The sequence below is a fragment of the Eublepharis macularius genome, chromosome 17 (genome assembly GCF_028583425.1).
Source record: "Eublepharis macularius isolate TG4126 chromosome 17, MPM_Emac_v1.0, whole genome shotgun sequence".
Taxonomy (NCBI): domain Eukaryota; kingdom Metazoa; phylum Chordata; class Lepidosauria; order Squamata; family Eublepharidae; genus Eublepharis; species Eublepharis macularius.
The window spans coordinates 41,639,402-41,666,408 of record NC_072806.1 but is presented as its reverse complement, the minus strand read 5'-3'; the positions used below and the strand labels follow the sequence as shown (position 1 = coordinate 41,666,408).

At 47.1% G+C, this 27,007-nt stretch overlaps 1 protein-coding gene across 1 annotated transcript in view; it reads left to right on the top strand.

Annotated features, from left to right (window-relative positions):
* Positions 1-27,007, top strand: part of WSCD1 (WSC domain containing 1) — a 157,191-nt gene that overhangs the window by 13,278 nt on the left and 116,906 nt on the right. Inside the window, exons 2-3 of the mRNA XM_055001680.1 lie at positions 712-826; positions 2,985-3,169. Of these exons, the coding sequence (XP_054857655.1) occupies positions 712-826; positions 2,985-3,169 (300 nt within the window). The remainder of the gene's footprint in view (positions 1-711; positions 827-2,984; positions 3,170-27,007) is intronic.

Here is a 27,007-nt window from a genome sequence, read left to right as displayed (position 1 = left end):
TTCCTGCCTGTATGTTACAGTGCCCAGAAGATCATGCAAAAGCAGACACAGTGAGTGGGGATATAGTAAGTATGACTTAGTGCAGGTGGCTAATGCAGCCTTTTTGCTATGTTTCTGCTTGTATAAGTGCTCTAGTGCAAGCAGAAATTTTGCAGTAGGTGCAACTGAATTACTTTATGAGTACTCAAGGCCTTAAACAAGCCAATTTCCCCCTCTTCTGCATGTTGTCCTTTTATAACTAACTTTCAATTTTTCTTAAAATACCGTTTTTCCAGGAGCAAGGTCAGTCCTCATCACCAGATTGTTTTTTGGGTGGCTTTTTTGAAGGTGTTAATTTATGAAGTTTATTCTTCTGCAGTCCTGGGAATCTTCCAAGTGTGTAGAAACCTCTGTTTTATCTGTGGGTGGCCTGGTTTTCCCAGTTTTGTGATTGGCATGAGCTCACAGTTTACTGTTAGATGTAGTAATGTTACCAGGAAAAGGAGATAAAGAGAAACAGAATAGCAGCCAAGTAACATCCTTGCAATGTCAAGGTCTGCCCTGAATAGAAAGATTCTCCTTTTATTATTTTATTAGATCCTTTATCAAATATGATGAGGCTGTTAGCTGAGCAAAAGAGCAGGCTGCTCTTCTACAAAGCCGACCTTAGATTTGCATTCAAATGCTCCTATTGACAAGATTATTTCTAATGGTTGTTTTCATGTACTCAAGGCACTTATATTGGATGCTTTGGTGATGATTCCAGAGAGAGGACTTTGAAAGGTGCAGTGTTTTATGACTTGAGGAAAATGACAGTTTCTCACTGCCAGGAAGCTTGTGCTGAGAGGTAAAAGAAAAATATGTATCTACATACTTTTATTTTCTCTATATTTACTGTTCTGTTTATATCATCAGCAAATGGAAGGCATATATAGATCTTAAATCTTTTTATCATTTATTTCATTTTTAAAGGTGCTGCAAACTTACAAAGCTACCTTGTACTTGAGGTAGACCATTGATCCATCTTTTTATCTAGTATGTCTTTATTCCAGCTCTCCTCTAAGAAACTCACAGCAGTAATTCTCCCCTTTTTATCCTTAAACCAAACCTGTGAGGGTGAATAGGCTGAGAATTTTTGACTGGCCCAGAGTCACCCATAAAGCCTCATGGTTGAGTAGGAATTAGAACCTGAATCTCCCAGATACTTGTCTAACTCTTAACTATGTGGCTGTACAAAGTGAACTCTTACTGTAGCCCTGTTCACAAATTATAGTGAATGAACATACATTCCATGTACAGGGTACATTTGATTTTTGTTTATACTTGCAATAAGTAATTCTCATTGCATGTACAGCTGAATGTATGATTTAAAGCACATATGTATCCAGGTCTGGTCCTCTGTTTCATTTGTAAAGTGAACACATCCTGGCTCTTTCTTACAAACAGATGTATGCATTTACATTCTGGACATATATGCATTCACTGTAACTTATGGACAGGGCTACTGACAACCAATGTTGAACTAACTGATCATTGTGGGACATTATTTAAAAAGTGCAAGAATGGAACCTCCCACCACTGAAAATGCGGACTAGCTTTAGTATTGTCAGCTCTAACTATCAGAAGCTGACAATACAGAGACCTTTCAAGCAGCAAGTGCCAAGGACAGACTGAAGCTGGGCTTTGTGCAGGAAAACCTGCATTCCACCGCTGGTGTATGGCCCACCATGAATTAATAAACATGAGCATACATGACTATCACGTTGAACCATTTCTTCCAAGTCTTTCAGAATGCTTTATCAGTTTGTTGACAATTCATTTTCTACCCTGAGACATAGAGATCCAAGATACTAGATAGAAGCCTTTCCTATCTCTGCTTTTGAAATGCTGTGACCAAAATCAGCAGATATTTACATTAACTGCATGATACAAAATCCTTGGGTTGTGTCTATGTCTCCCTTGAGGACCTGTAATCAGACATGAGTTGTGAGTTCCCTATTCGGAACTCTTTGCCCAGAAGCACAGGGGCCCAACTTAAATTTGGAACATAGCAATATCTCCCCCCACCCATGCATTGTTTGCTGACCTGGAACAGCCTGAGGGGGACAATACTGGCCTGTTAGGGGACTCATGCATACTGGTGGGGTGCACACAGGTTATCCCAACATAGCAAGTAGCACACGCCATTTCAGGGTTGGAGCACGGTGTAGAGGAAGCATAAGCACCCCATGGGCTGTGGTCCTGATCTAAATTGGACCTCTGTGTACATAGGAACTAAGTACTCAGTGGGGAAACTTGTGCATGTGATTGAAAGTCCTAGAGGCAGACCTGGACACAGCCCAAGGGCTTGGCAACATGTAGTTAGGCCCTTCAACCTAGGACTTTCCTTAGAACAGCCTGTGTTCTACTGCTAAATGATTTTATCATTGCTAAATATAACAAAAATAATACAGTTTGGTGGGCCGCTTAAGTTAGGATCAAACTAGACATGCAGGTTTTTAAAGAGCTGGGTCCAGATCCCCCAGCCCCAACTCATGTTCCCTGCAGCCACACAGCAGCTGTGGAGAATGATTGTTTTAAAAACATTTGCATGTGTCAAAATATCAAGAGGGGGGAGTTATTTCCCTGCTTTTACTGCTCCATGTGCACAGAATACTTGGAGCAGCAAAACAGAGACACCTCCCCTCACTATTTTGCAAAATGGTTTGAGTGGGGAGGAGCCCTTCTTCTCCTCTGTTGGTATTCTGAGACCATTTAAGCTCTCTTTTATTTTTAAACAGCCATTCCTCACAGTTGCTGTCTGGCTGCAGGGAATCTGAGTTGGGTCTGAGGAAACTGGACTCAACTCTTTAAAGATCTTCACACCTAGTTTGATCCTTAGTGTCCTTAAAATCATTGAGGAATACAGGTCTGGTTTGAACCAAATCCTCTCTTAAGAATTTAATTTACAATAGTCAAATTGCTGATTTTTACCATTTTTGTGGTGTTTTATGGCTGTTTTATAGGGCATATACTTATGCTGGCTTGGAGTATGGAGCAGAATGCTACTGTGGAAACAAGTTACCCTTGACTGTAGCAAAGCAGGAAGAGTGCAACAATGAATGCAAAGGAGAAAAGGGAACCATCTGCGGTGGAGTGAACAGGCTCTCAGTTTTCCGTGTGGAGGAACTGTGGGCTGGACCCAAACGACGTAAGTGGTGTACGGCTCCTAAGTGAGGATATATTTCCACTAGGGATGGGGAGTGGAGTGCCCAATCACAAGAATGGGGGAGATGAGACATGACATGGCTGATGCAGCCATTGAGTTGATATCTAGAATATTTGACCCTTCTAAAGGTTCAATAGTGCTGTCTATTCCATTTTTATTCCACTTTTTCTCCAACAAACTCAAAGCATCCCACATAGAGCAGCTCCCATTCTCTATATCATCCTCACAACCAATCTGAGAGAGAGCGAATGGCCCACACTCCTTCAGTGAATTTTGAGAGAGAATGAACATTTGAGCCTAGGTTTTCACAGTCTTCTTCCAACACCCTAAACCATTATGCTCCTTAACATGGTGCTCATGTATTCCATGGTGACTGCCATTGTTTTTCCTGGTACTTACTTGCTTCTTTATTTATTTATTTATTTATGTCATTTATATAATCCACCTTTCTCACTGAGTCTCAAGGTGGATTACATAGTGTGAGATTAATAAACACAAGTTTACAAATACATAGCATTAACAAGAATCCAATTCAGAGTGGAAGAAATGCTGAGACAGAACATAAGCAATTCTAGGGCTGACATTAGACAACATGAAGCACAGGTAGCTCATAGGAGCACATAGTTAAAACCACAGATAGTACGTAAGGCAACATAGTGGTGAAGCCCATGGTCTTAACTCATTAGCAAAGCATCTGAGACCCACTCCCTAAAATACAAAAGCCTTTTGGAATAATTTGGTTTTGCATAATTTACAGAAAGCTAATAGAGTGGGGGCTCTCCTCACTAGGGGTGTGCGATTTGGGTTTCTGATTTGGGTTAAAAACCCGAATCGGACCCATTTCGGGTTGATTCTGGTTTTCCGAATCGGGGCCAGTATGCTGGCCCCAATTCGGAAATACTGAATCAGGCATTTCTGAATCGATTCGGGTTGATTTGGGTCAATTCGGAAATGAGAGAATCACCATTTTGCTAGCCGTTTGCATTTGCTAGCCATTTGCATTTGCTCCGGGATTTCCGGGAAGCTGGGGGGGCATTTTCTTTCCGAATCAAACCAAACTTAGTGGGGACCTTCTTCTAACTCTCCTCTAACTATCTCCCATGTTTCAAAAAGATTGGACGTTGGAGGGCCATGTTATGCCCCCCAAGAAGGTGCCCCCATCCTCCTACACTCTCCATTATTCTCTATGGGGAAAAACAAGTCATTTTCTAGGTGGCTTGGGGTGGCATTTTGCAAGCAAAATACACCCAACTTTCAGGGGACCTGCTCCCACCTGTCCTCCCACCCTCCACCAAGGCTCAAGCAGATCCCACTTTGGGGAGACATTTTATGGCCTCCCAAAGAAGCTGCTCTTACCCCCCTCCTACTCCATTGTTTCCTATTGGGGAAAAAAAGAATCTTGTCTGGCTAGGGGTGGCATTTTTCATGCAAAATGCCCCCAACCTTCAGGGGACCTGCTCCCACCTGTCCTCCCACCCTCCACCAAGGCTCAAGCAGATCCCACTTTGGAGGGCCATTTTATTCCCCCCACAGGTGGTTCTCCTGCCATAGCACTTAATGTTTTTCTACTGTGGGGAAGACTTCCACACAGCAAAAACATATGGGATTGGGGCTGCCAATGGCCATAGCCACAGTCCACCTGCACCCAAATTGCCAAAGACCACACATCTCCTCCCCAAAACTTAACCTCCCCTGTGGCCAGCCACTCTCTCTCTCTCTATTGATTCCTGTTATGGGAAAATCCAGACTCCCACAGCAGGAACCCACGGAATGTGGCATCTATGGCCACAGGCACAGGCCCCCTTTTAAATCCACCCCACCACACAGACCCACACAGACCCAAAGACACCCTCCCCAACATTCCCACACTGGCCACTACCCCAAGAGCAGGCTGGCCAGCCTTCCCCCATTGTTCCCTATGATGGGAACTTTTAAACTCTCTTTCCCAGGGCAATTATGCACAGCCCAGGGGTGCCAGCTTGTCCCTGTGAAAGAGCACCTGAACCACAGACACCCTCCCCAAAATTCCCCCACCACCTACAGAGATGGCTGGCCAGCCAGCCTCATTGTTCCCTATGATGGGAACTTACTTCACACCAAAGAAGAAAACACAAACACACACTGAATAAAGTTTTTAAAAAACGATTTTCTAAATTTCAAAATACAACTAGGCAAAGTATTGTGACACATTACACGATCAGTCTCCCACACAAAAAAATTACACAACTCACTTAACATCAGAGAATCACAAAAAGAAAAATTACTGTCAAAAACTCTATTTCTTTAACTGATTTAGGTTACACAGTAGGAGGGCACAACAGGGCATGAAAGCAGTCCACTACACAAAAATAACACAACTCACTTCCTGTGGGGTTGGGGGACCTGGCCCACTTCCTGTCCTGGCCTCCAGCCACGGGGGCTGGTGGGAGGTGCGGGAGTGGTGTGGGGGGCACTGGGCGAGTGGCACTGGGGCCCTGGGGGAGAGGAAATGTGAGCCAGGTGATGCTGGGTGACTGCAGGCATGCTCCATGGCCACCCAGGGCCTGGGGAGCCTTCAGCGGCCTTGGGGCGTCCAGGGCTACCTGGGCTGCCACCAGGCGGTATGGTGCATCCTGTGGGCATGTGCCACAGCCATTGGGGGCCTCTGTGCCAGGGCCTTCATGGGCCTCAGCACAACAGGGACCGCCTAGCACACTGTCTGAGTGTGCATCATGGCCTGTGGGCTCACGCCACAGCCTCCCCGGGACCTCTGTGCTGGGGCCTTCTAGGGCCTTGGTATGCCTGGGGCTGCCCATGATGGTGCCGGGTTGTGCGGCACAGCCTGTAGGTGTGTTGCAGCCACCAGCCGTGTGCTAGGGCCTGAGGAGAAAAAAGAGGGGAACGGTCCAAAACAGCAAAAAGGAGAGACGTCGAAAAACGAGTCAACAGACCGTATAGAACAGCTTCAATTGTATTTGTGATAGAGGCACAAAAAAGCCTTGGGCAAAGAAAACAAAGGGAGAGCGCCCGGATTTCACGGCTGCTCTCAACAGCAATTAAGCGAGGACAAAACAACAAAGGGAGAGTACTCAAATTTCTCAGCTACTCCCAAATAAAGCGCCCCGTCGGGAGTAGCCGAGAAACCCCAGTGCTCTCCCCTTGCTTTCTGTTCTCCTTACCTAATTCCTGTTGAAAGCAGCCACCAAGTCGGGGCGCTTTATTTGGGAGTAGCTGAGAAATTTGAGTACTCTCCCTTTGTTGTTTTGTCCTCGCTTAATTGCTGTTGAGAGCAGCCGTGAAATCTGGGCGCTCTCCCTTTGTTTTCTTTGCCCAAGGCTTTTTTGTGCCTCTATCACAAATACAATTGAAGCTGTTCTATACGGTCTGTTGACTCGTTTTTCTTTTTTTTTTTGAAAATTTTTTTATTGGGTTAGAATCCATTATTTTCACATTTACATTCAATTTTCCCCAATTTTTTCATCTCTAACCCCCTCCCTTTCCCCCCCTTTTTGTTGACTTCCAACAGCTTTCCAACCCTTTGTCCCCTTTCCCTTACTTTTATTAGCTTCCTCTATCTAAAACATATATATATTCTCCATTATTCTAAGCAGTACATCCTTAACTATTTTTAACATTGTATGCCCAAACTGTAAGTCTTTGTTTCCATCTTAGATAAACAATTTATCCCATTTTTCAATAACAAATATTTCTATATATCATAAACCATATAGATCATACATTCGTTTATATCAAACAATTTGACTTATTCTCTATATATTACTCATTCTATCTTTTTATAATAATTCTATATATCTCTCCTCACGTAGTCAATCAATTTGACCCATCTATATCTTCAGACATTCAGTTTGGTACAAAACTTACCAGAAAGAAAGAAAATATTGTTAGTTAATCAATCCTTATATTTAGTCCTTATAATTAATTATTTTCTCTATATTCTGTTTGTTAACCTATATATATCTATATATAAATCAATCTATTAATCTGACTGCTTATTAATTCGCATTTATCTCTTCTCCCCCCGGTAAAGTCTCCCCCCTCTACTTCAATGTTTCAGTAGTTCTCAAACTGCCACAGTTTTCCTCCCACCTCCCATTTCTTCTCCAAGTATTGTTTCAGCTTCTCCCAGTCTGTGTTGAACTGCCCTGAGTCCAGATCTCTCAGTTTTCTTGTCATCTTATCCATTTCAGCCATATACAGCAATTTGTAAATCCAGTCTTCAATAGTTGGCACTTCTTGTATTTTCCATTTTTGCGCATACAAAAGTCTAGCTGCTGCTGTCATATAAAATATCAACGTCCTGTGTTGGGCTGGAATTCCCTCCATTCCCAAGTTCAGTAGCAGGAGTTCTGGGTTCTTATTAATTTGAAATTGTAAAATTTCACTCATTTCTCTTATTATTTCCCCCCAGTACTGCCTAGCTACCTCACACGACCACCACATATGATAGAGGGAGCCCTCATGCTTCTTACATTTCCAGCATTTATTAGAAGTATTCAAATTCCCTAGCGCAATCTTCTTTGGTGTCATGTACCAACGATAGATCATTTTGTAGATGTTCTCTTTAATATTAGTACATGTCGTTGTCTTCATTGTAGTTTTCCACAAGTATTCCCATGCCTCCATTGTTATTTCTTTATTAAAGTTTATAGCCCATTTCACCATTTGTGTTTTAACTATCTCATCCTCGGTATACCACTTCAACAGTACTTGGTATACCTTGGATATTCTTTTCTTATCTTCTTTAAGAAGGGTCTGCTCTAGTTCCGAATTCTCTATTCGTATACCTCCCTTTACAGAGTCCGAATTATATAAGTCTCTGATCTGTCTATACTGGAACTGTTGACTCGTTTTTCGACGTCTCTCCTTTTTGCTGTGTGCTAGGGCCTGCCAGGGGCCTCTGCACCAGGGGCCTCCAGGGGCCTCAGCGTGCCCAGTACTACATGGCTAGGTGCCAGGCAGCATGGTGCAGCCTGTGGGCATGCCACAGCCTACTAGGCACATGCTGGGGCCTGCTTGGGGACCTCCATGCTGGGGGCACTCCCAGGCCTTGGAGTGCCCGGGGTGGCCCGGGCTGCTTCCTGAGCATGCAGCGCGACTCACAGGCTTGAGCTGTGGCTTGCTCGAGGGGGCCCTGGCACCAGGGCTTTCCTGGGCTCTGGCACACATGGGATGCTGCCCATGTCGCTGCCTGGCTGAGCAGTGCAGCTTGCCAGTGTGTGCTGCAGCCTGCTCAGGGCCTCTGTTCTGGCAGCTTTCCCAGGCCTTGGTGTGCCTGGGGGCAGGTGCTGCAGCTGGCTTGGGGGGGCATGCTGGGGGGCTTGCCCTGACCATGGCCCCTGGGGTGTGCTGGCGCATGGTCCTGGTGGCCCACCATGCCAGCTCGGTGGGGGTCTCCACCCTTTCCAGCCCCTGGCCTGGGGAGCCCCAGCTGGGGTCACCCTGAGCAGCTGTGACGATGGTGCTCCTGCCACCATCTTGTCCCCCCAGGTGGGCTGCAATGGCATGGCGCAGAGGGAGCAGGGCAGCCCTGGGTGTGCGCCAGCCCATCCCAATTGCAGGGCTGCCAGCCCCAAGGTCACAGTGGTGTTGGTGAGCATTCATGGAGCTGCCTTGCAGATGCGGGTGGTCCTTGGTCTTTGATTCATTGCAGGATGGCACCAGGCTCCAAGAGCATGGCAGTGGCCACCACTTCCCAGCAGGGCCCAGTGATGAGGGGCATGGTGGTGGCCCCCAGTAGATTGTGGTGGGAGCCCTGCAATGCCTCCAGTAGTGGCCGAGCCGTGGCAGCAGGAAGCGCTGTGAGTGCCCGGTCACAGCCCCCACCAAGGGAGCAGTGATGCAAGCAACCATTCAGGGCCTCTGGGAATGCGTGGAGGCCCTGATGGCAGTGCTGATTGAGAACAGTGACCAGGTCCCCACTGGGGATCATCCTGTGGGCAAGTGGTCTGCCAGCCAGACCCCCAATGGGGTGGCCGGCAGGAAGGCAGGCTTGTGGACACTCGCCTCATCAGCTGGGCACAGGGCTGACCACCCACCAGCACTGAGAAGCCCATTGCCAAAAGCCAGCGAGGCTGCCAGAAAAGCAGAGGACTTGTCGAGCCTGGCAGCAGTGTGGGAGAGTGACACAGAACAGGAGGCGAGCTGGGGGCAGTCCCGGGCTTCAGGGCAGAAGTCTCACAAGACACGGCAGAGGAGTTGGAGCCGGAGTTCCTCATCATCTAGGGCTTCGAAAAGTGAGTCATCAGGGGACAAGTATTGGGAATGAGGGGACGGGATTACTGGGAGAGAGCAGCCTATGCCCCTGGACTGGCAGACTGTGCGTGGCAGCACCGCAGTGCGTGGCAGCACTGTGCCAGCACCCCGGGAGAACCGACATGGGAGCGCGGGCCTCTTGGGAACACTCTCGTCCTGCTTGTTGCAAGAAGTCCCCACAGTCAGTGGGCTGCGAGGAGGCCCCGTTGGGTACCATCTGTCCACTAAAGGGTGGGAACACATCCTTAATGGGTATTATGTGGATGTGTTCACTCTGCTCTAATCTGAGGAGCCGTTTGGGGACTGTGGATGCTCCCAGAAACACAAGAGGCATGACAGGAAGCGCCCAGCCGAACACACTTTTGCCAACTGGGTTCTGGGTTACTGTGAGTACGTGGGGGTGATGCAGGCATCTTACCCTGAGTAAGCTTTGCATCTCATCACCCACATGAGGGAGGTGGCACAGATCAAAGTGTTCTCAGGCAACCAGGCTACGTTAAGGTATGATGAAGGTTTTCGGAAGAAGACATCCAGTAAAGAGCTCACCCATTGGGATCAGGCGGACAGTATGGGCTGGCTATGGGCAGCAGGGGCATGGGAGACTGGCCTTGGGCCAAGGGTTTGGGGTCCAGGTGCCAGGCAATCAAGAGACTGTGTTGGGAATTCAATGTGGGGGGCTACCAAAAGACGAGATATCGCTTTGACCATGTGTGCAAGGATTGCCATGGCTGCCACCCCCAGCGGGACTGCCCCAGGGGCACCGGCTCCCAGCGGCCCTTTTGTGGGTGAACAGTGGGAAGCACAGCGAAGGGAGATGACGGGAACCGAGCAGCTCCTGGAGGAGGCCAGGGTAGTGCCACCAATGCAGGAAAAAAGTGAAGTTGGTAGCCTGGAGCACTGGTGCACTCTCACCTGGATGCCAGTTTCCCTGGCTGCGCTGTGGCCTTTGCTGCAGCAGCACACTAACCCGAGTGCTGCCATCTTGCTTTGGGAAGGGTTCACAGAAAAGTTCAGAATTCCATACAGGGGCCTACGCATGGCCACGGATGCACCCAACTTGAAATCGGCACGAGATGTCCCAGAGGTGGTGGCAGCCAAGATCCGAAAGGAGGTGAGCGCCAGGTGGGTAGCAGGCCCATTCGACTCTCTGCCCATCCTGAACCTGAGAGTGTCCCCTCTTGGCATGGTCCTAAAGAAGGCACCTGGCAAGTTACGCCTTATACACCACTTGTTCTACCCAAAGGGTACCTCCATGAATGATGCTATCCCCCCAGAACTCTGCACTGTACATTACTCTTCATCTGACCAGGTGGTTAATTTGGTGCGGGCCTGTGGCCATGGCGCGCTCATGGCTAAGTGTGACATCTAGTTGGCCTTCTGGCTGCTGCCAGTCCACCCTGAGGACTGGTGCCTGCTGGGGTTCAGATTTCAAGACAGGTGGTACATGGATAAAACCATGCCTATGGGTTGTGCTGTGGCCTGCTTGGCCTTCGAGACCTTCAGCAACTTCCTGGAATGGGCACTAAAAAATCGAGCTAGCTCCTCTTTCATCTCTCATTATCTGGATGATTTGTTCATGGTGGGGCCAGTGAGCAGTGGCGAATGCCAGAGGCTCCTGAACCTTTTCCAGGAGTTGGCCGTGGAGCTAGGTGTCCCATTGGCACAAGAGAAGACCGAGGGCTCCTCCACCTGCCTTGTGTTCCTGGGGATACAGATAGATTCCATACATGGCTCCTGCAGCCTACCCCTGACAAGCTGAGTGTCAGACTGTAGCTTACCAGAAGTTGCAACTTAGCCCACCTCTTGCAATAAGACAAAAGTCCATTGATTTCAAAAGGCTTTACTGAAGATTGTCAACGAATGGAGTACACATTCTAAGATACATTGATCTTAGCTGAACTGTAGAATTGTTACGAATGCCAAGCATAGGAATAGGTACAGAATAAGCAGTTCCCCTCAGACCCCATCCTCCCCCATAGTTCTCAAAACAAACGGCCCGAGGGTGAGAAAAGGAAAGTTTCTCAAGGGCGGCAGGAAGGTGGAGGTATGCAGATGATAACAATCCCTCTCCCTCTGCCAGGCTCCCAGCAGCAGTCTTCCCACCTGCAAGAAGCACACTTGACACACTGACAAAGTTAAAATGGAGTCTCTTTGGCTTAAACACAATCAGAACCTGACATTCTGCCCCGTCTAAGATGCCCCTCCCCCAGGTTTCTGAGGATATTGAGTGTGGAAAACTTTTAGTAATCTGGGGGCAAGAATATGAATGGCTTCCACCCATTCGTTATGGCCAGGTTCAAAGTCCTTCCATCTGATAAGGTAGTACAACTTGTTGTGTCGGATCTTGGAATCTATAATTTCCTCCACTTCATAATGTATCTGTTCATCAATCAGGGTAGGAATCGGTGGAGTTAGATGAATGCCATTGGTTAGAAGGGGGAGCTCTTTTTAGTAAGCTGACATGGAATGTTGGATGAACATGACGCAAGTTCTTTGGCAAATTAAGTTCTACGGTCACTCTATTAATCACTTTACGAACAGGAAAAGGTCCCACAAATTTCAGGGCCAATTTACGACTGGTTTGATTGATCCTCGAATTTTTGGTGGAAAGGTAAACAAGATCTCCTGGGTGTAATTCCCATTCGGCCACACGATGGTGATCTGCGTATTTTTTACAGTCTCATTTAGCTTTATCCAGATTTGACTGAATTAAAGTCCATTGTTTTTCGGCATCCCCCCACCAATCTTTTACATCTTTGGACATTGTTTGAGTGGGTGGAGCGTCAAACGGGAACAGCATAGAGTTGTAGCCATATGTTACTTTAAAGGGTGTTTCTCCACTAGATCCGTGTACACTGTTATTGTAGGAAAATTCCGCTAGGTGCAAGAGGTCGATCCAGTTATCTTGCTGGAAATTAATATAGCAACATAGGAACAGTTCTAATATTTGATTTGTTTTTTCTGATTGCCCGTCAGTTTGTGGATGGTGGGCGGAGCCAATACCCTGTCCATGCCCAGTAGTTGCAGAAGCTCCCACCAGAAGTTGGCAACAAATTGCCCGCCGCAGTCAGAAATTACCTTCAACGGAAAAGAGTGCAATTTTACAACATGTTTCATGAAAACGTCCGCTAGTTTCTTTGCTGAACGCACTGTGGTGCAAAGGATGAAATGAGCTTGTTTTGAAAATAAATCCACCACCACCAGTATGCATGTATGGCCTTTGGAGGGAAGAAGGTCTGTAATAAACTCCATTGAAATAACCTCCCAAGGTCTGCTTGGGGTTTCAAGGGGCTGTAATAGTCCAGGAGGCTTCCCTTTTCTAGTTTTGGCACTTATGCATATTGGACAGGAAGCCACATATTACGAAATGTCCTTCCTTGGGCCTGGCCACCAAAACTGTCTTTGTATTAAATGAAGTGTCTTTAAGTAACCAAAGTGGCCAGCAGTCGGAGCATCATGACCACGTTGCAATACTTCTTTTCTCATGCTAGCTGGGACATAAAAGTGATCATTCCATAGCCATTCTCCTTGCTCGGATTGAGACAGTTTTTCTTTGGGTATATCCTCCCCCTCCTTTTCCACCTCGCTTTTCAGTTTTTGCCTCTACTTTTTTTCTTCCTGATGATGCTGTGCCGCATGGCTACACGTCGTGACCACACCCCCTAGTTGCGTTGGCGAAAATACTGTGTCTATTGTCTCCTCCCGCTTGCTTTTCAGTTGGGGCATGCACGAAAGGGCATCAGCTAAAAAGTTTGTTTTGCCCGGTAAAAACTTTAAGGTGAAATTGAATTTGGAGAAGAATTCTGCCCATCTCAGTTGCTTAGCATTTAGTCTCCTGTGGCTACACAAAGCTTCTAAGTTTTTACGGTCTGTCCACACTTCAAAGGGGTGTCGCGCCCCTTCCAGCCAATGTCTCCAAGTGGAAAGCGCTGCCTTAACTGCAAACGCTTCCTTTTCCCAGACATTCCAATTTCTTTCTGATTCTGAAAACTTCCTTGAAAGATAGGCACAGGGCTTAAGGCTATCGTCCTCCCCTCTCTGCAGCAGCACTCCTCCTATTGCCGTATCGCTGGCATCCAATTGTACAATAAATGGGCAAGTTTCATCAGGATGTTGCAATACGGGTTCTGAGACAAATTGCTGCTTTAAAAGGTTAAAAGCAATTTGGCATTCTGGGGTCCAAATTAATTTGGATGAGGGTTTCTTAGCCTGTTCCCCCTTATTCTTGGTTTTCAACAGTTCCGTGAGGGGAAGCGTTATTTGGGCAAAGTTTTCTATAAATTCTCGATAAAAATTGGTGAACCTCAAAAAAGATTGTAGTTCTTTACGAGTAGTGGGGGGTTGCCAGCTTTGTACTGCTTGAATCTTGGCTGGATCCATTTTTAGCCCTTCTTTAGAGATGCAATATCCTAAATAATTCAATTCTGTTTTGTGAAATTCACATTTGGACAGTTTAATGGGTAGTTTGTTGTACATGAGGGTGGTTAATACTTGTTGTACTAATTTCACATGTTCTTCTTCTGTTTCTGAATAAATTAACACATCATCTAGGTAAACCACTACCCCTTTATATAAAAAATCATGCAGAACTTCATAGATCATGGACATGAAAACCGAAGGTGCTCCAGATAGGCCATATGGCATAACTAAATATTCATACTGTCTGAGGGGCATATTAAACGCAGTTTTCCACTCGTCCCCTTCTTTTATACAAACATGGAAGTAGGCGTCTTTTAAGTCAAATTTCGTAAAGATCTTACCTTGTGCCACGACGTTGAGAAGATCTCTGATGAGCGGAATTGGGTATGCATTTGTGGAAGACCGCATTGAGACCTCTAAAATCAGTACACAGTCTTAGTCCTCCATCCTTCTTTTTTACAAAAAGTACGGGTGCTGTTAGCTGGCCTGATAAATCCTCTTTCCAAGTTGGTGTCTATAAATTTGCGTAGTTCTTCTCTCTCTAAGGGACTCATTGGATATAATCTCCCCTTGGGTAATTTGGCTCCCGGAAGGATTTCTATTGCACAGTCAGTCCTCCTATGGGGAGGTAGGGCGTTTGCCTCTTCTTCTGTGAAAGCTTGCAAAAATGCCCGATATTCCTTTGGTATTTGGTTGATTTCTTCCTTGGATAATAGGGCTTCCTCCATCCGAGGAGGGCTTTTGCCCCAATTTTGGTTCCATTGATGGTTTCTGCAGTCTTCGTGCCAAAATGTGATGCTCCCCACCGCCCAGTCAATATCCGGGTTGTGGTCCCACAACCATCGACTGCCCAGGATTAAGGGGTATTTGGCGGTGGGGCTAATTACAAATGATCTCAGTTCCCAATGTTGCCCTAACCCAGTGATTATGGGCTCAGTTTCAGTGGTTACAGGATTCATGTTAGAGCCATCCATTTGTTCGAAAATGACGGGTATTTCCAGGTCTCTTACTCAGAGCGCTAGTCCATTAACTAGAGTGGGTGCAATGATATCTCTGGAGCATCCAGAATCAATGAGCGCCTGTCCTCGAATATGTGTTTTTCTGTCCGAATTCACTAGTGTGACAGGCATGAATAAAATGGACCCTCTTGCTCTTTCCACCACCGGGATGGAAGGTTTTTTGATCTGCCGTTTGGGTCCTTTTATGACAGATCCATCTCGTTTCCCGACTTCGGGCTGGCTGGGTCTTCTTCCCCTATTAAGGCTGGCGAGTCTGTCCATGACTTCTTCTAACTCCAATTCTTTCTCTAGGGGGTTTCTGCATGCTGCACCTCGACCTCTAGAAGTTCTGGGAGCGGGCGTTGGGCGATATGGTGGGGGAAAGGTTGGTGGAGGTTGTACGCGCGGGTGGGAGTGGAGCTCGTTGAACCGGCTTGTATGGGCACTGCGCTGCAAAATGGCCACTTTGACCACAATGCAGGCACAATCCTTGTTGCCATCTAGCTTCTCTCACTCCTCTGGTTGTGGATCCTACACCTCTTCCCCCTCAAATAATAACCAACGTTCTTCGGTGCCCAGTTGCCTGCTGTTGCTCTACGAGACGCACTTCCTGCATACGGTTTTCCACCTCACAGGCCAATTGTATCCAACCTAATAAGATCGGGGGGTTGTCTTGCATGAGTGCTCGATCCAGTAATTTAGGATTCATGCCTTGTTTAAACAGAATTATTTTAGTTGACTCTTCACATCTGGGGCATTTAGCCGCTTATTGCCGGAATTTGGTAACATAGTCTCTGGCAGACATGTTGCCTTGCCTTATGGTTTGCAATTCTGTACGGGCTCTATCTTCTTCTAACGGGTCTTCGTATTGTGCTCTGAGAGGTGCCACCAAGCCTTGTAAGGTGTCTAATTCCAGGGCTCCCAACTCGTATAAGGTTACATACCATTCTGCTGCTTTTCCTTGCAGTCTGGATCCCAGATGTTCGATTTGACTCGCTTCGTCCTCGAACAATTATCCCCAACAATTAAAAAATTGCAGAGCTTGTAATAGGAAAAATCCTAGCTTAGCAGGATCTCCGTCAAACATAGCCTCCAACTTCACCCACCCCATCGGTAGTTCTGGTTGTCGAGCGACTGGGGTTGGAGCTGGTAAAGGTAAATACTGTAAGGGTACTTGCCTCGGTCTTGGTTGTGGATCCGGGTGCCTCAGGATAGGTTGCGCAGGGTGTAGCGGGACTGGAGGTACTTTTTATATATATATATATATATATATATATATATATATATATATATATGTTTATTGCTTTTCCGGCCGAAGCCATAAGCCATACAAACACCAACAAAATATGAACTGTACACTTGAACATACCCAAGACTGGAGGTACTTGATAGGGCCGGAAGGGCTGCGGCGCCAGGCCCCTTGGTAGGGGTCACGTGGCAGTTGCTCCTGTGGCAGCGGAAGCCTCGGGGGTTGTTCTTGCGGTTGAGGTTGCAAGGGAGGCGGCTGCTCTCATGGTTGAAGTAACAGTCGAGGCAGTTCCCGAGGCCTCTCTTGGCCCAACACCCTTCTTTCCTCCGGGTGTCCCACTGGTTGATGATTGTCGTCTTGAGGAGGTGGAGGAGGTCCTTGCAGAAGGTCGTCTAGCAGAACATCTGGTGGTCCTTGCAGGGGATCGGGCGGCGGCGGCGCTGGCCTTTGCCGGTCTTCCTCTGGCGCTATCGAGGAGAGACTTGTCCCTGGGCTGGCATCAAGATGGGGGAGCCCCTCTGAACAGGCGCCGTTTGTTGTTGCACTAGCTGCTGTATGGCTGCCACCCCTTGGCTCACCGAAGCTCCAGGATGTTCACCCAGCACAAATATAGAGCAACATGGTAAGTAGTAGTACCAACGAAAACAGTTTCCCATGTAACAACAATGTCTCCCTATTTTATTTTACATTAAATAAGTAATTCAACAAGAAGCTATACCACATATAACAGTCGTGGAAAAATTATTTTTACAGGCGTTGTATATGCTCAAAAGTCAATACATAAAGTGTCCAGTGCTTCAAGTGCTCTATTGATATTGCAACAGATATTAAAGTGCAAATGCTTCCTAGCACCATATGTACACTAGTCCTCCCATCCAAAATCAAGCTCGCCTTGTATTCCAACTGAAATCGGGTATAGTCTGTAGGTTTGTTCCAATAAACTGCGTGAATCACAGATTACAAGTAAACCCTTGTTGTATTCTTTTGGTGTACATTGATAATTCTGTGACATCAATTTTCTAACGGAAGGTCCAGATCCACATTGAATCCGTTTCCAAAGCTCTTTCTCAAAGAACACAGTTGCTGGAAAAACATACAATAATGCATATTATACACCATCTACCAATAAAATACATGTGTTTACAATTCAGTAATAAATATTACATATACTCACTCAAGAGTTCATACAGCTGGATCGAGTAATTAAATATTTTCTCTTTTTGATAAGATTTATATGCACCAAACTGAATGCATAGAAGAGTTAAATAGATTGTTTATGTGAGTTATATAGAATTACTATAAAAAGATGAAATGAGTAACATATAGGGAACAAATCAAATTGTTTGATTTAAAGGTGGAAAATTTTTATGGTCTATGACATAGGTTTATGATATATGGAAATATTCAAAATTGAAAAAAGGGATAAATTGATTATCTAAAGACGTACAGTTTGGGCGTGTAATAAGTAAAGGAGTTAAAGATGTACTGCTTAATATAACGGAGAATGTATAGTTGTTTTAGACAGAGGACTTTAATATAAGTAAGGGAAAAGGGACAGAGGGTGGGAAAGCTGTTGGAAGTCAACAAAAAGGGGGGGAAAGGGAGGGGGTTAGAAACGAAAAATCAGGGGAAAATTGAATGTAATGTAAAAATAACAATGCTCTAACCCAATAAAAAAATTTTTCAAAAAAAAAAGAGTTCATACAGCTACCACTCCATGCTAATCATTAATTTTCCAATTTTCCACCATTTGCAATCCATTACCTCCTAATCATCTTATCTACAGCAGCCCATCCACGCCCAATTAGCACACTATCCTCCCTTAAAGTGATCCTCGTTTCTATGAGTTACTAACCTAGAAAGCAGGTAAAGTCATTAGCTATGTTCAAACCATTAGGTATAAGACTATTCAGCTTATGAATCCAGAAGGTCTCCTTTTGACGAAGCTCTCTCATTGCCGCCACATGATCCCTTTTATGAGTCCTAAACAGCACAGTGAAACACATATCCACCTCACTGTGCTTCTTTTCCTGATAATGTGGTACCAACGGGGCTTCCGATACATTGTTCTTTATTCTGGATTGATGCTCACTGAGTCTAATTCTGACAGAACGTATGGTGCTGCCCACGTATAATAATCCACATGGACATTTTAATAAATACACAACTCCCTCAGTATTACAGTTGACAAACTCACATGTGGCATATATCCCCAATTGTCTCATGTCATCTAAACTCATGATTAAGGAACACTGCTTGCACCTCCCGCATTTATATAAGCCTTTTGGTAGCCCAGTGTCCACCTTGTTAATACTGTGGCTTAAATCAGAATGTATAATAAGGTCCTTGATATTCCGTGTCCTTCTAAATGCTACCAATGGGGGAGTTTCACAGCCCGGAATATCATTAACGAGTGGCCAGTATTTCAAAACTTCTCGTCTAATGGCGTTTGCCCTACTACTATAGTCAAAGACTCCAACAAAACGCTCCATACTTGCACGCTCCTTTGACTTTAATAAATCTTTCCTATGTACCTCATCCGCACGTTGCCTGGCTGTGAGCAATACCCTCTCTGGATAGCCCCGTTGTTTGAGATTCTCCTGTAGTCTATTACTCTCGATGTTGTAATCAGAATCCCTAGTAGAATTTCTTTTTATCCATATTCCTCGGAGGAGGTGGTAGCTCGGGACCAGGGCCAAATTACACCCTTTCCCGCAGCTCCTACTGCTTCCTCTTCCTCCGATATTCCAGCAAGGATTCCTTTAGTTAGGCCCGTCACCACTGAAATTCCCGCATCTACAGCTTGGGTTCGACTCTGTAATTGCTGCCAACTCTGATCAGTTGACCCCCGCTGTCCCACCTGTGGCACATTCCACATAGCCACTTCGGTATAGTCCCAACTCATTAAATCGCGCCGAGTGGTCTCCCAATCCTGAGTGTTGTCGGCGCCTCTGGGGTCCCACTCCTCCAGTTGATCAGATCCCTTGTTCCACACAAACCAGGGTTGATTCCTGGCCCATGCCTCGATCGGCGTTCTGGACTGTTTGGGCAATTCCCAAATGATACTAGGTCCTTCTTCCATTGACAAACCGACTGTCCGTCTCAGGTCAATGAGCAACCGGGAGAACATTGTACTTCCTCTCCTCTCCCTCGTTTCCCTAGGTCTGGAGCCCCACTGCCTTGGCGTAGGCAAGGATATCAGGGGTTCCGCCGTCGCCCACAGTCGAGCTCCCAACTCCTTCTGGACATCCTGGGTGCCAGCTCGCTCGGCTGCAAGGGGATACACTGTAGCAGGACCAGACTCCGTTCCCGCCGGAACAGGTTGACTTGTTGTAGCAGCTTCCTCGCCTCCCGGGCTGGAGACATACAGATCAAACAAAGGGTCCCTGTCGGGCTCGGCCTTGGTATCCGTCTCCTCCGGCCAAGGCATTGGAACAGAGGTGTTTCATAACAAAATGTCAGACTGTGGCTTACCAAAAGTTGCAACTTAGCCCACCTCTTGCAATAAGACAAAAGTCCATTGATTTCAAAAGGCTTTACTGAAGATCGTCAACGAATGGAGTACACATTCTAAGATACATTGATCTTAGCTGAACTGTAGAATTGTTACGAATGCCAAGCAAAGGAATAGGTACAGAATATGCAGTTCCCCTCAGGCTCCATCCTCCCCCTTAGTTCTCAAAACAAACGGCCTGAGGGTGAGAAAAGGAAAGTTTCTCAAGGGCGGCAGGAAGGCAGAGGTATGCAGATGATAACAATCCCTCTCCCTCTGCTAGGCTCCCAGCAGCGGTCTTCCCACCTGCAAGAAGCACACTTGATACACTGACAAAGTTAAAATGGAGTCTCTTTGGCTTAAACACAATCAGAACCTGACACTGAGAGACCTACAGGAGAAAGTGAAATCTGCGCTTGGGGTGAAAAAGAAGACACTGCAGGAGGTGCAATCTCTCCCAGGCAGCTTGAACTTCGCTTGCAGAGTGGTTGCACCTGAAAGGCCATTCTGCACCCGCCTAGCCATAGCAACGGCTGGAGTAATGGCACCCCATCACCACATTTGGATCAACAAGTGGCTGAAAGCAGACCTGCGAATTTGAGACACCTTCTTGCAGAGCTACAATGGCATGTCCTGGTGGTGCGTGTCCCTTGATTTGGGGGCGTCTCTCCAAGTGCTCTCGGATGCCATGGGGGGTCATGGGTTTTGGAGTGTACTGGGAGGGCTGGTGGTGCTCACACAGATGGCCAGAGGCCTGGAAGGAGGAAGGCATTCTCAGAGACCTCATGTTGTTGGAGCTCTTCCCAATCCTGGTCGCGGTAGTCCTCTGGACCGACCAATTTTGCAACAAGAAGGTCATCTTTTGGTGTGACAATCAAGTTGTGGTCCAAGTGGTGAACCAGCAGACATCACACTCAGAACAAGTAATGTGACTGGTGCGCAAGCTGGTCCTCCTGGGCTTGCAGCACAACATCGTATTTGGTGCGTGACACATAGCCAGGGTGGACAATGTTATAGCAGATGCCCTTTCTCGCTTTCAGGTAGACAGGTTTCGGGGCATGGCATCAAATGCTGAGCACCACCTGGACCCCTTCCCAGAGGAGCTGTGGGAACTTGGGAACATCAGATCCTGCAAGGCGTTCTGAACTCGCTGGCACCATCGAACAGGTGAGCTTACGGGGCAGCTGTTTCAGCATTTGTGGCATTCCTGTTTGAGCAGCCCAGCTGAGCAGAGCGTGAGGTACCTGCGGAGGCATTCCTAGAATACCTGGCATGGATGGATGAGAGAAGGCCTTCTAGAACATGATGGGCTTCACCTCTCAAGGGAAGGGAAGAAAACGTTTGGAACGAACCTGGAGAACTTCTTCAGGAGAGCTTTAAACTGATGCCGCAAGGGGCAGGGGACGATCGAAATGGCAACTTCAATGATGAAGTGAACACAGTGGGGACCCACCTGGGTAGGACAGGTCAAACAAAGGTACAAGGCTACAAGTGTTTATATACCAATGCCCAAAGTATGGGCAATAAGAAAGAAGAGCTTGAGCTTCTATTGCAAACGGAGGGCTATGATATAGTAGGAATTACTGAGACTTGGTGGGATGATTCCCATGACTGGAATGTGCTAGTGGAAGGGTATGAGTTGTTCAAGAAAAACCGGAAGAGTAGAAGAGGAGGTGGAGTGGCGTTGTATGTGAGGAGAGGACTTGATTGTCAAGAAGTTATGGAGAATGGGGCGGACAGCCCGGTGAAAAGTATATGGGTAGAAATAAGGGGAGGAAGGACAAAGGGCATTGCTGTCGGAGTCTGCTACAGAACATCCGACCAGCGAGAAGAAATGGATGCTGCCCTCTTTGAACAAATTGGCAGAGTATCCAGACATCAGAACCTTGTAATTATGGGTGACTTCAACTTCCCTGATGTGTGCTGGGAGACAGGCTCAGCAAAGCATCATGAATCATGCAATTTCCTGACCTGCCTGGCCGATAACTTCCTTTTTCAAAAGGTGGAGGAAGCTACAAGGGGTTCGGCCATACTAGACTTTATATTAACCAACAGGGAAGAATTAGTAGATGAGATGAAGGTGGTGGGGACCTTAGGGGGAAGTGACCATGTCCTTCTTGAATTCCAGTTGCTGTGGGGAGCCAAGGAAGTTCGTAGCCAGACTCGTAGGTTAGATTTTCGTAGGGCCAACTTCGATGAACTCAGAGGCTTGATGAGAGTCATTCCGTGGGGGAGTGTGCTGGAAGGAAAAGGAGCGAGTGAAGGGTGGGCCATTCTCAAACACGAGCTTTTGCAAGCTCAAGCCTTCACTATCCCAACAAGACGGAAACATGGTAAGGGCTCCAAGATGTCAGGGTTAGAGTGTGTGTATGTAACCAAAGAGACTCCATATTAATTCTTTCGGTATTCTAAGTGCTTTGTTCACAGGTGCCAAGATGTTCCCAGCAGCTATCTCACAGAAGAGGATTGTTTTGGCTATCGCTTTTCCAGCCTTGGGAAACTTTCGCTTTCTCAGCTCCAAAGAGATTGTTTTGAGAACTATGGGAGGAGGTTGGGTCTGCTGAGATCTGATACTTTGTACCTCATGCTTTGCCTGTCATTCGTAACAATACACGTGTACCAGCCTGGATATTGTATCTAGGCCAGTGAACTATAATGAATACTTTCTTCAGTAAACTTTTTGAAAACAACGGACTCTTGTCTGATTGCAGAAGGTAGTCTGGAGTATAGACATTATCTAGCCACAGTTCTGACATTTTGTTAGGAATCACACTTTTCCAATGCCTAAGCCAGAGCAGACGGATGCCAAAGCCGTTCCCGACAGGGACCCTTTGTTTGATCCATATGCCTCCCCCAGCTCTCAAGGACTGGAACCTCAAGGACCCGTTCCAAGGGGGACGGGGTCCTCCATTACTACGATTTATACTCTCGCACCCAGCAGAATGGATACCCGGCCCATCGCCGCAGCAGATCCGTTGATATCCTTGCCGACTCCGACGCAGTGAGGTTCGAGGCCAAGAGACGCGAGAGAAAGAAGGGCAAGTACAGTGTTCATGCAACCCCCGATGGACGGTCGACGGAGTTTAGAAGTAATTGCACAGCATTCCAGTAGCCAACCATGGTACTACTGAAACAGAGAAGCCGACCAGTTGGAGTGGGAAATGTCCCACCGCAATGTATTAAGTTGGGGCTATGCAGAAGTTACCCCGTGGACGGGGCAACAAGACCTGAGTGAACACACGTGGATACAATTACAAAGCCGAACCGTAGCGATTGACACTGGAATTTCAGCGGTTATGGGATTAGCGAAAGGGATCTTGGCAGGGAGATCACAAGAAGAGCAAGGTGCAGGGGCCCAAGGCATGGGAGAAATAAGACCTTGGCCCGGGGCAGCCTGTGCGGAATCATATGCTGAATACGTGGAGACCTCGCAAGCTACCGAGGAACCACCTTATAAGTATGCCGACACCGAAACCACCGCAGGGAATTCGGGTCATGTACAAATCCTAGAGGAAAGGCTGACGAGCATGGAAGAGAGTCTGGCCCATGCAGTCCACCTCCTGTCTGTACTCGTGGTTGGGGGTTCGGAAGAAAACCGGGAATTGCCAGCAGGCCTGCACAACATCAGTCAGAGCCTGTCTAATTTACAAAAGTATGTCCCAAGGACTGAGGTTGGAGCACCAATTCAACCGCTTCCAGTAGAGGATATACCGCAGCAACCCGATGAACCACCGGATCCCACCCCGGAAATAAGTGCGGATACCTGTGCTGACCCAGATGTGGAAGAAGTAGAAGATGAAGTGGAAGAGAACGGAGACGGTGGGGGATTGCCTTTAGAGGAACCTCCGACAACCCCGAGGGGTACACCGCAACGTCCACCAGGAGAAGCTCCTGACATCACACCGCCAATTCTTCCGCCAACAACGTCCCAGGCGGGGGGGCAACCCTTTCTACCGAGATTGATGGCGCCGCTGCAAAGAGGCACCACTCCGTGTCTAACTCCACTGCCGGGACTGATTGGAAGGGGAACCACTCCTCAGCCGCTACAAACGCCTGGGCCAAGAAGAACCCCCATCCCAAGGCAAACGATCCCAAGAGGCCTTCCTCCCCCATTACAGCCCGTGCCGCTACAACCAGTACCACTATTGCCTGCACCACGAGGGACGCCCCATCACTGCTACAACCTGCGCTGCTGTTGCCCCCACCACTTCAACCCATCCCAAGAGGGCCCCCTCCGCCGGTACAAACAATTCTGGGGGGCCCTCCTCCACGGCTCTCACAACCGAGGCCCCAACAACCTCTGCTTCAACCACTGCCGCAACCGGTACCACTCGATTACTATCCGGTGCCAGCGCCAGCAGCCAGACCACAGGAATTACCGATGGGTTGGGTAAAGCTGGAAGTCACGTTTGATGGAGATCCTTCCAAGTTAGGATTTTTCCTCGTGCAAGCCTTACAATTCTTTAATCGGTGGGGACATTTGTTTGGAGATGAAGCCAGCCAAATCGAACACTTAGGATCTTGTCTTCAAGGAAAAGCTGCAGATTGGTATGTAGCTCTTTATGATGTAGGCGCCCCCGAGTTAAATACGCTTCAAGTGCTAGTGGATCCACTACGAGCCCAATACGAAGATCCTTTAGAGGAAACAAGAGCTGGGACGGAATTGCAGTCCATTAGGCAAGGCAACATGTCGGCTAGAGACTATGTTACAAAATTCCGACAGCTGGCCGCCAAATGCCCAAGGTGTGAGGAGTCCACCAAAATAATTCTGTTCAAACAAGGCATGAATCCCAAGTTGTTGGATAGAGCCCTCATGCAAGATAATCCTCCCACCCTATTGGGGTGGATTCAGTTAAATTGTGAAGTAGAAAACTGCATGCAAGAAGTGCGCTTAGTTGAGCAACAGCAACACGCTGGACAAAGGCGCTCTTCTGTACTAGTGAGAGGAAGCAGAGGTGCTGGATATGCTACCAGAGGAGCGAGAGATGCTAGATGGCAACGAGGGTTGTGCCTGCAGTGTGGCCAAAGCGGTCACTTTGCGGCACAATGTCCATACCGGCCTGTGCAAAGAACTCCGCTCCAACTAAGATGTCCAGCCCCCGCCGCTCTACCTGCACCAACCCGACCAACGCCAGCTCCTAGAACAACAAGAGGCAGAGGGGCTTCTCGTAGATATCCTCCCGAGAGAGGGTTAGAGTTATAAGAAATAATGGACTATGATTCAACAGCTCTAACCGGGGAGGAAAATCCAGAGAGTCCTGCCTCGGGAAACGAAATGGATCTGTCGTAAAAGGACCCAAACGGCAGATCAAATATCAGTCAGTTCCTACTTTGAACAGACCTCATGGGTCCATACTCTTCATACCAGTAACATTGGTGAATCCAGATAGAAAAACGCATGTCCGCATTCAAGCTCTCATAGACTCGGGCTGCTCTAGAGACATTATTGCACCGGCCCTAGTGAATGGATTAATACTCCCCATTAAAGAGCTGGAAACTCCAGTCATTTTTGAACAAATGGATGGCACCAACATGAATCCTGTCACTACTGAAACCGCACCAGTCATCACAGGCATGGGACAGCATTGGGAGACAAGATCGTTCATCATTAGTGCCACCGCCAAATATCCGTTGATTCTGGGAAGCAGATGGTTGTGGGATCACAACCCATACATAGACTGGGCAGTTGGAAGTATCACTTTTTCCCATGATACTTGTAAAAATCACCGTTGGAATCAAAATTGGGGTAACAACCCTACCCTCAGTGAGCAAGCCCTTCTAACTCAAGAAGAAATCAACCAAATACCCAAACAGTACAGGGCTTACACCCAAGCTTTCACTGAAGAAGAAGCCAACTCTTTACCTCCCCACAGGAGGACAGACTGTGCCGTGGAGATATTACCGGGTGCATCTTTGCCCAAAGGCAGACTGTATCCCATGAGTCCTAACGAAAAGGAAGAACTCTGTATATTCATGGACACCAATCTTCAAAGAGGATTTATCCGATCTGCTAACAGTCCGAATGCTGCTCCTTTACTTTTCGTTAAGAAGAAGGATGGGGGACTAAGACTTTGCACAGACTTTAGGGGACTAAACGCAGTATCCTCCAGCAACGCCTACCCCATCCCACTCATCCGAGATTTACTCAACATCGTGGCGCAAGGTAAGATCTTTACAAAATTGGATTTAAAAGATGCTTACTTCCACGTTCGTATCAGAGCAGGCGATGAATGGAAAACCGCTTTTAATACGCCCCTCGGCCAGTATGAGTATTTGGTTATGCCGTTTGGCCTGGCCGGGGCCCCTTCAGTTTTCATGTCCATGATCAATGAAGTATTGCATGAATTCTTATACAAAGGAGTAGTAGTGTACCTAGATGATGTCTTAATTTATTCAGAATTGGAAGAAGAACATGTAGAGCTCGTAAAGAGAGTTCTGACTACTCTAATGTGTAACAAATTACCCATTAAACTGTCTAAATGTGAGTTTCACAAAACAGAACTCACTTATCTGGGATACTGTATCTCTAAAGATGGTCTGAAAATGGACCCGGGCAAAGTACAAGCTGTACAAAATTGGCAAACACCCACTACCTGGAAAGAATTACAATCCTTCTTGGGCTTTGCCAACTTCTACAGAGAATTTATAGCGAACTTTGCTCAAATAACACTCCCCCTAACCGAACTGTTAAAAACCAAAGACAAGGGGGACCAAGCCAAAAAACCAAGTGCCAAATTGTCCTGGATGCCGGAGTGCCAAGCGGTGTTCAATCACCTAAAAACTCAGTTCGTTTCTGAACCCGTCCTACAACACCCTGATGAAAATCACCCCTTCGTAGTACAGGTTGATGCCAGTGACACTGCGATTGGAGGCGTCCTCTTGCAGAGGGGGGAGGACGGTAAACTTAAGCCCTGTGCCTTTCTATCTCGGAAATTTTCTGAAGCTGAAAGAAATTGGAATGTTTGGGAGAAGGAGGCTTTCGCTGTAAAAGCAGCACTCGCCGCCTGGAGGCACTGGCTAGAAGGAGCCCGTCATCCTTTTGAAGTGTGGACAGACCACAAAAATTTAGAAGCCTTACGCAGTCCCAGAAGACTAAATGCTAAACAACTGCGTTGGGCGGAATATTTCTCTAAATTCAATTTCACGTTAAATTTTTTGCCTGGCAAAACTAACTTCCTTGCCGATGCTCTATCGCGCATGCCCCAACACAAGAGCAAGAGGGAGGAGACTATTGACACTGTCTTTTCGCCTACGCATTTAGGGGGAGTGGTGACAACATGCAGTTGCACAACCCAACCTCCCCAACCCGACCAAGGGTGGAGACTAAAACTGAAAGCTGAAGTGGAAAAGGAGGCGGGGAACGTACCCAAAAATAAATTACAACAATCTGAACAAGGAGAATGGCATTG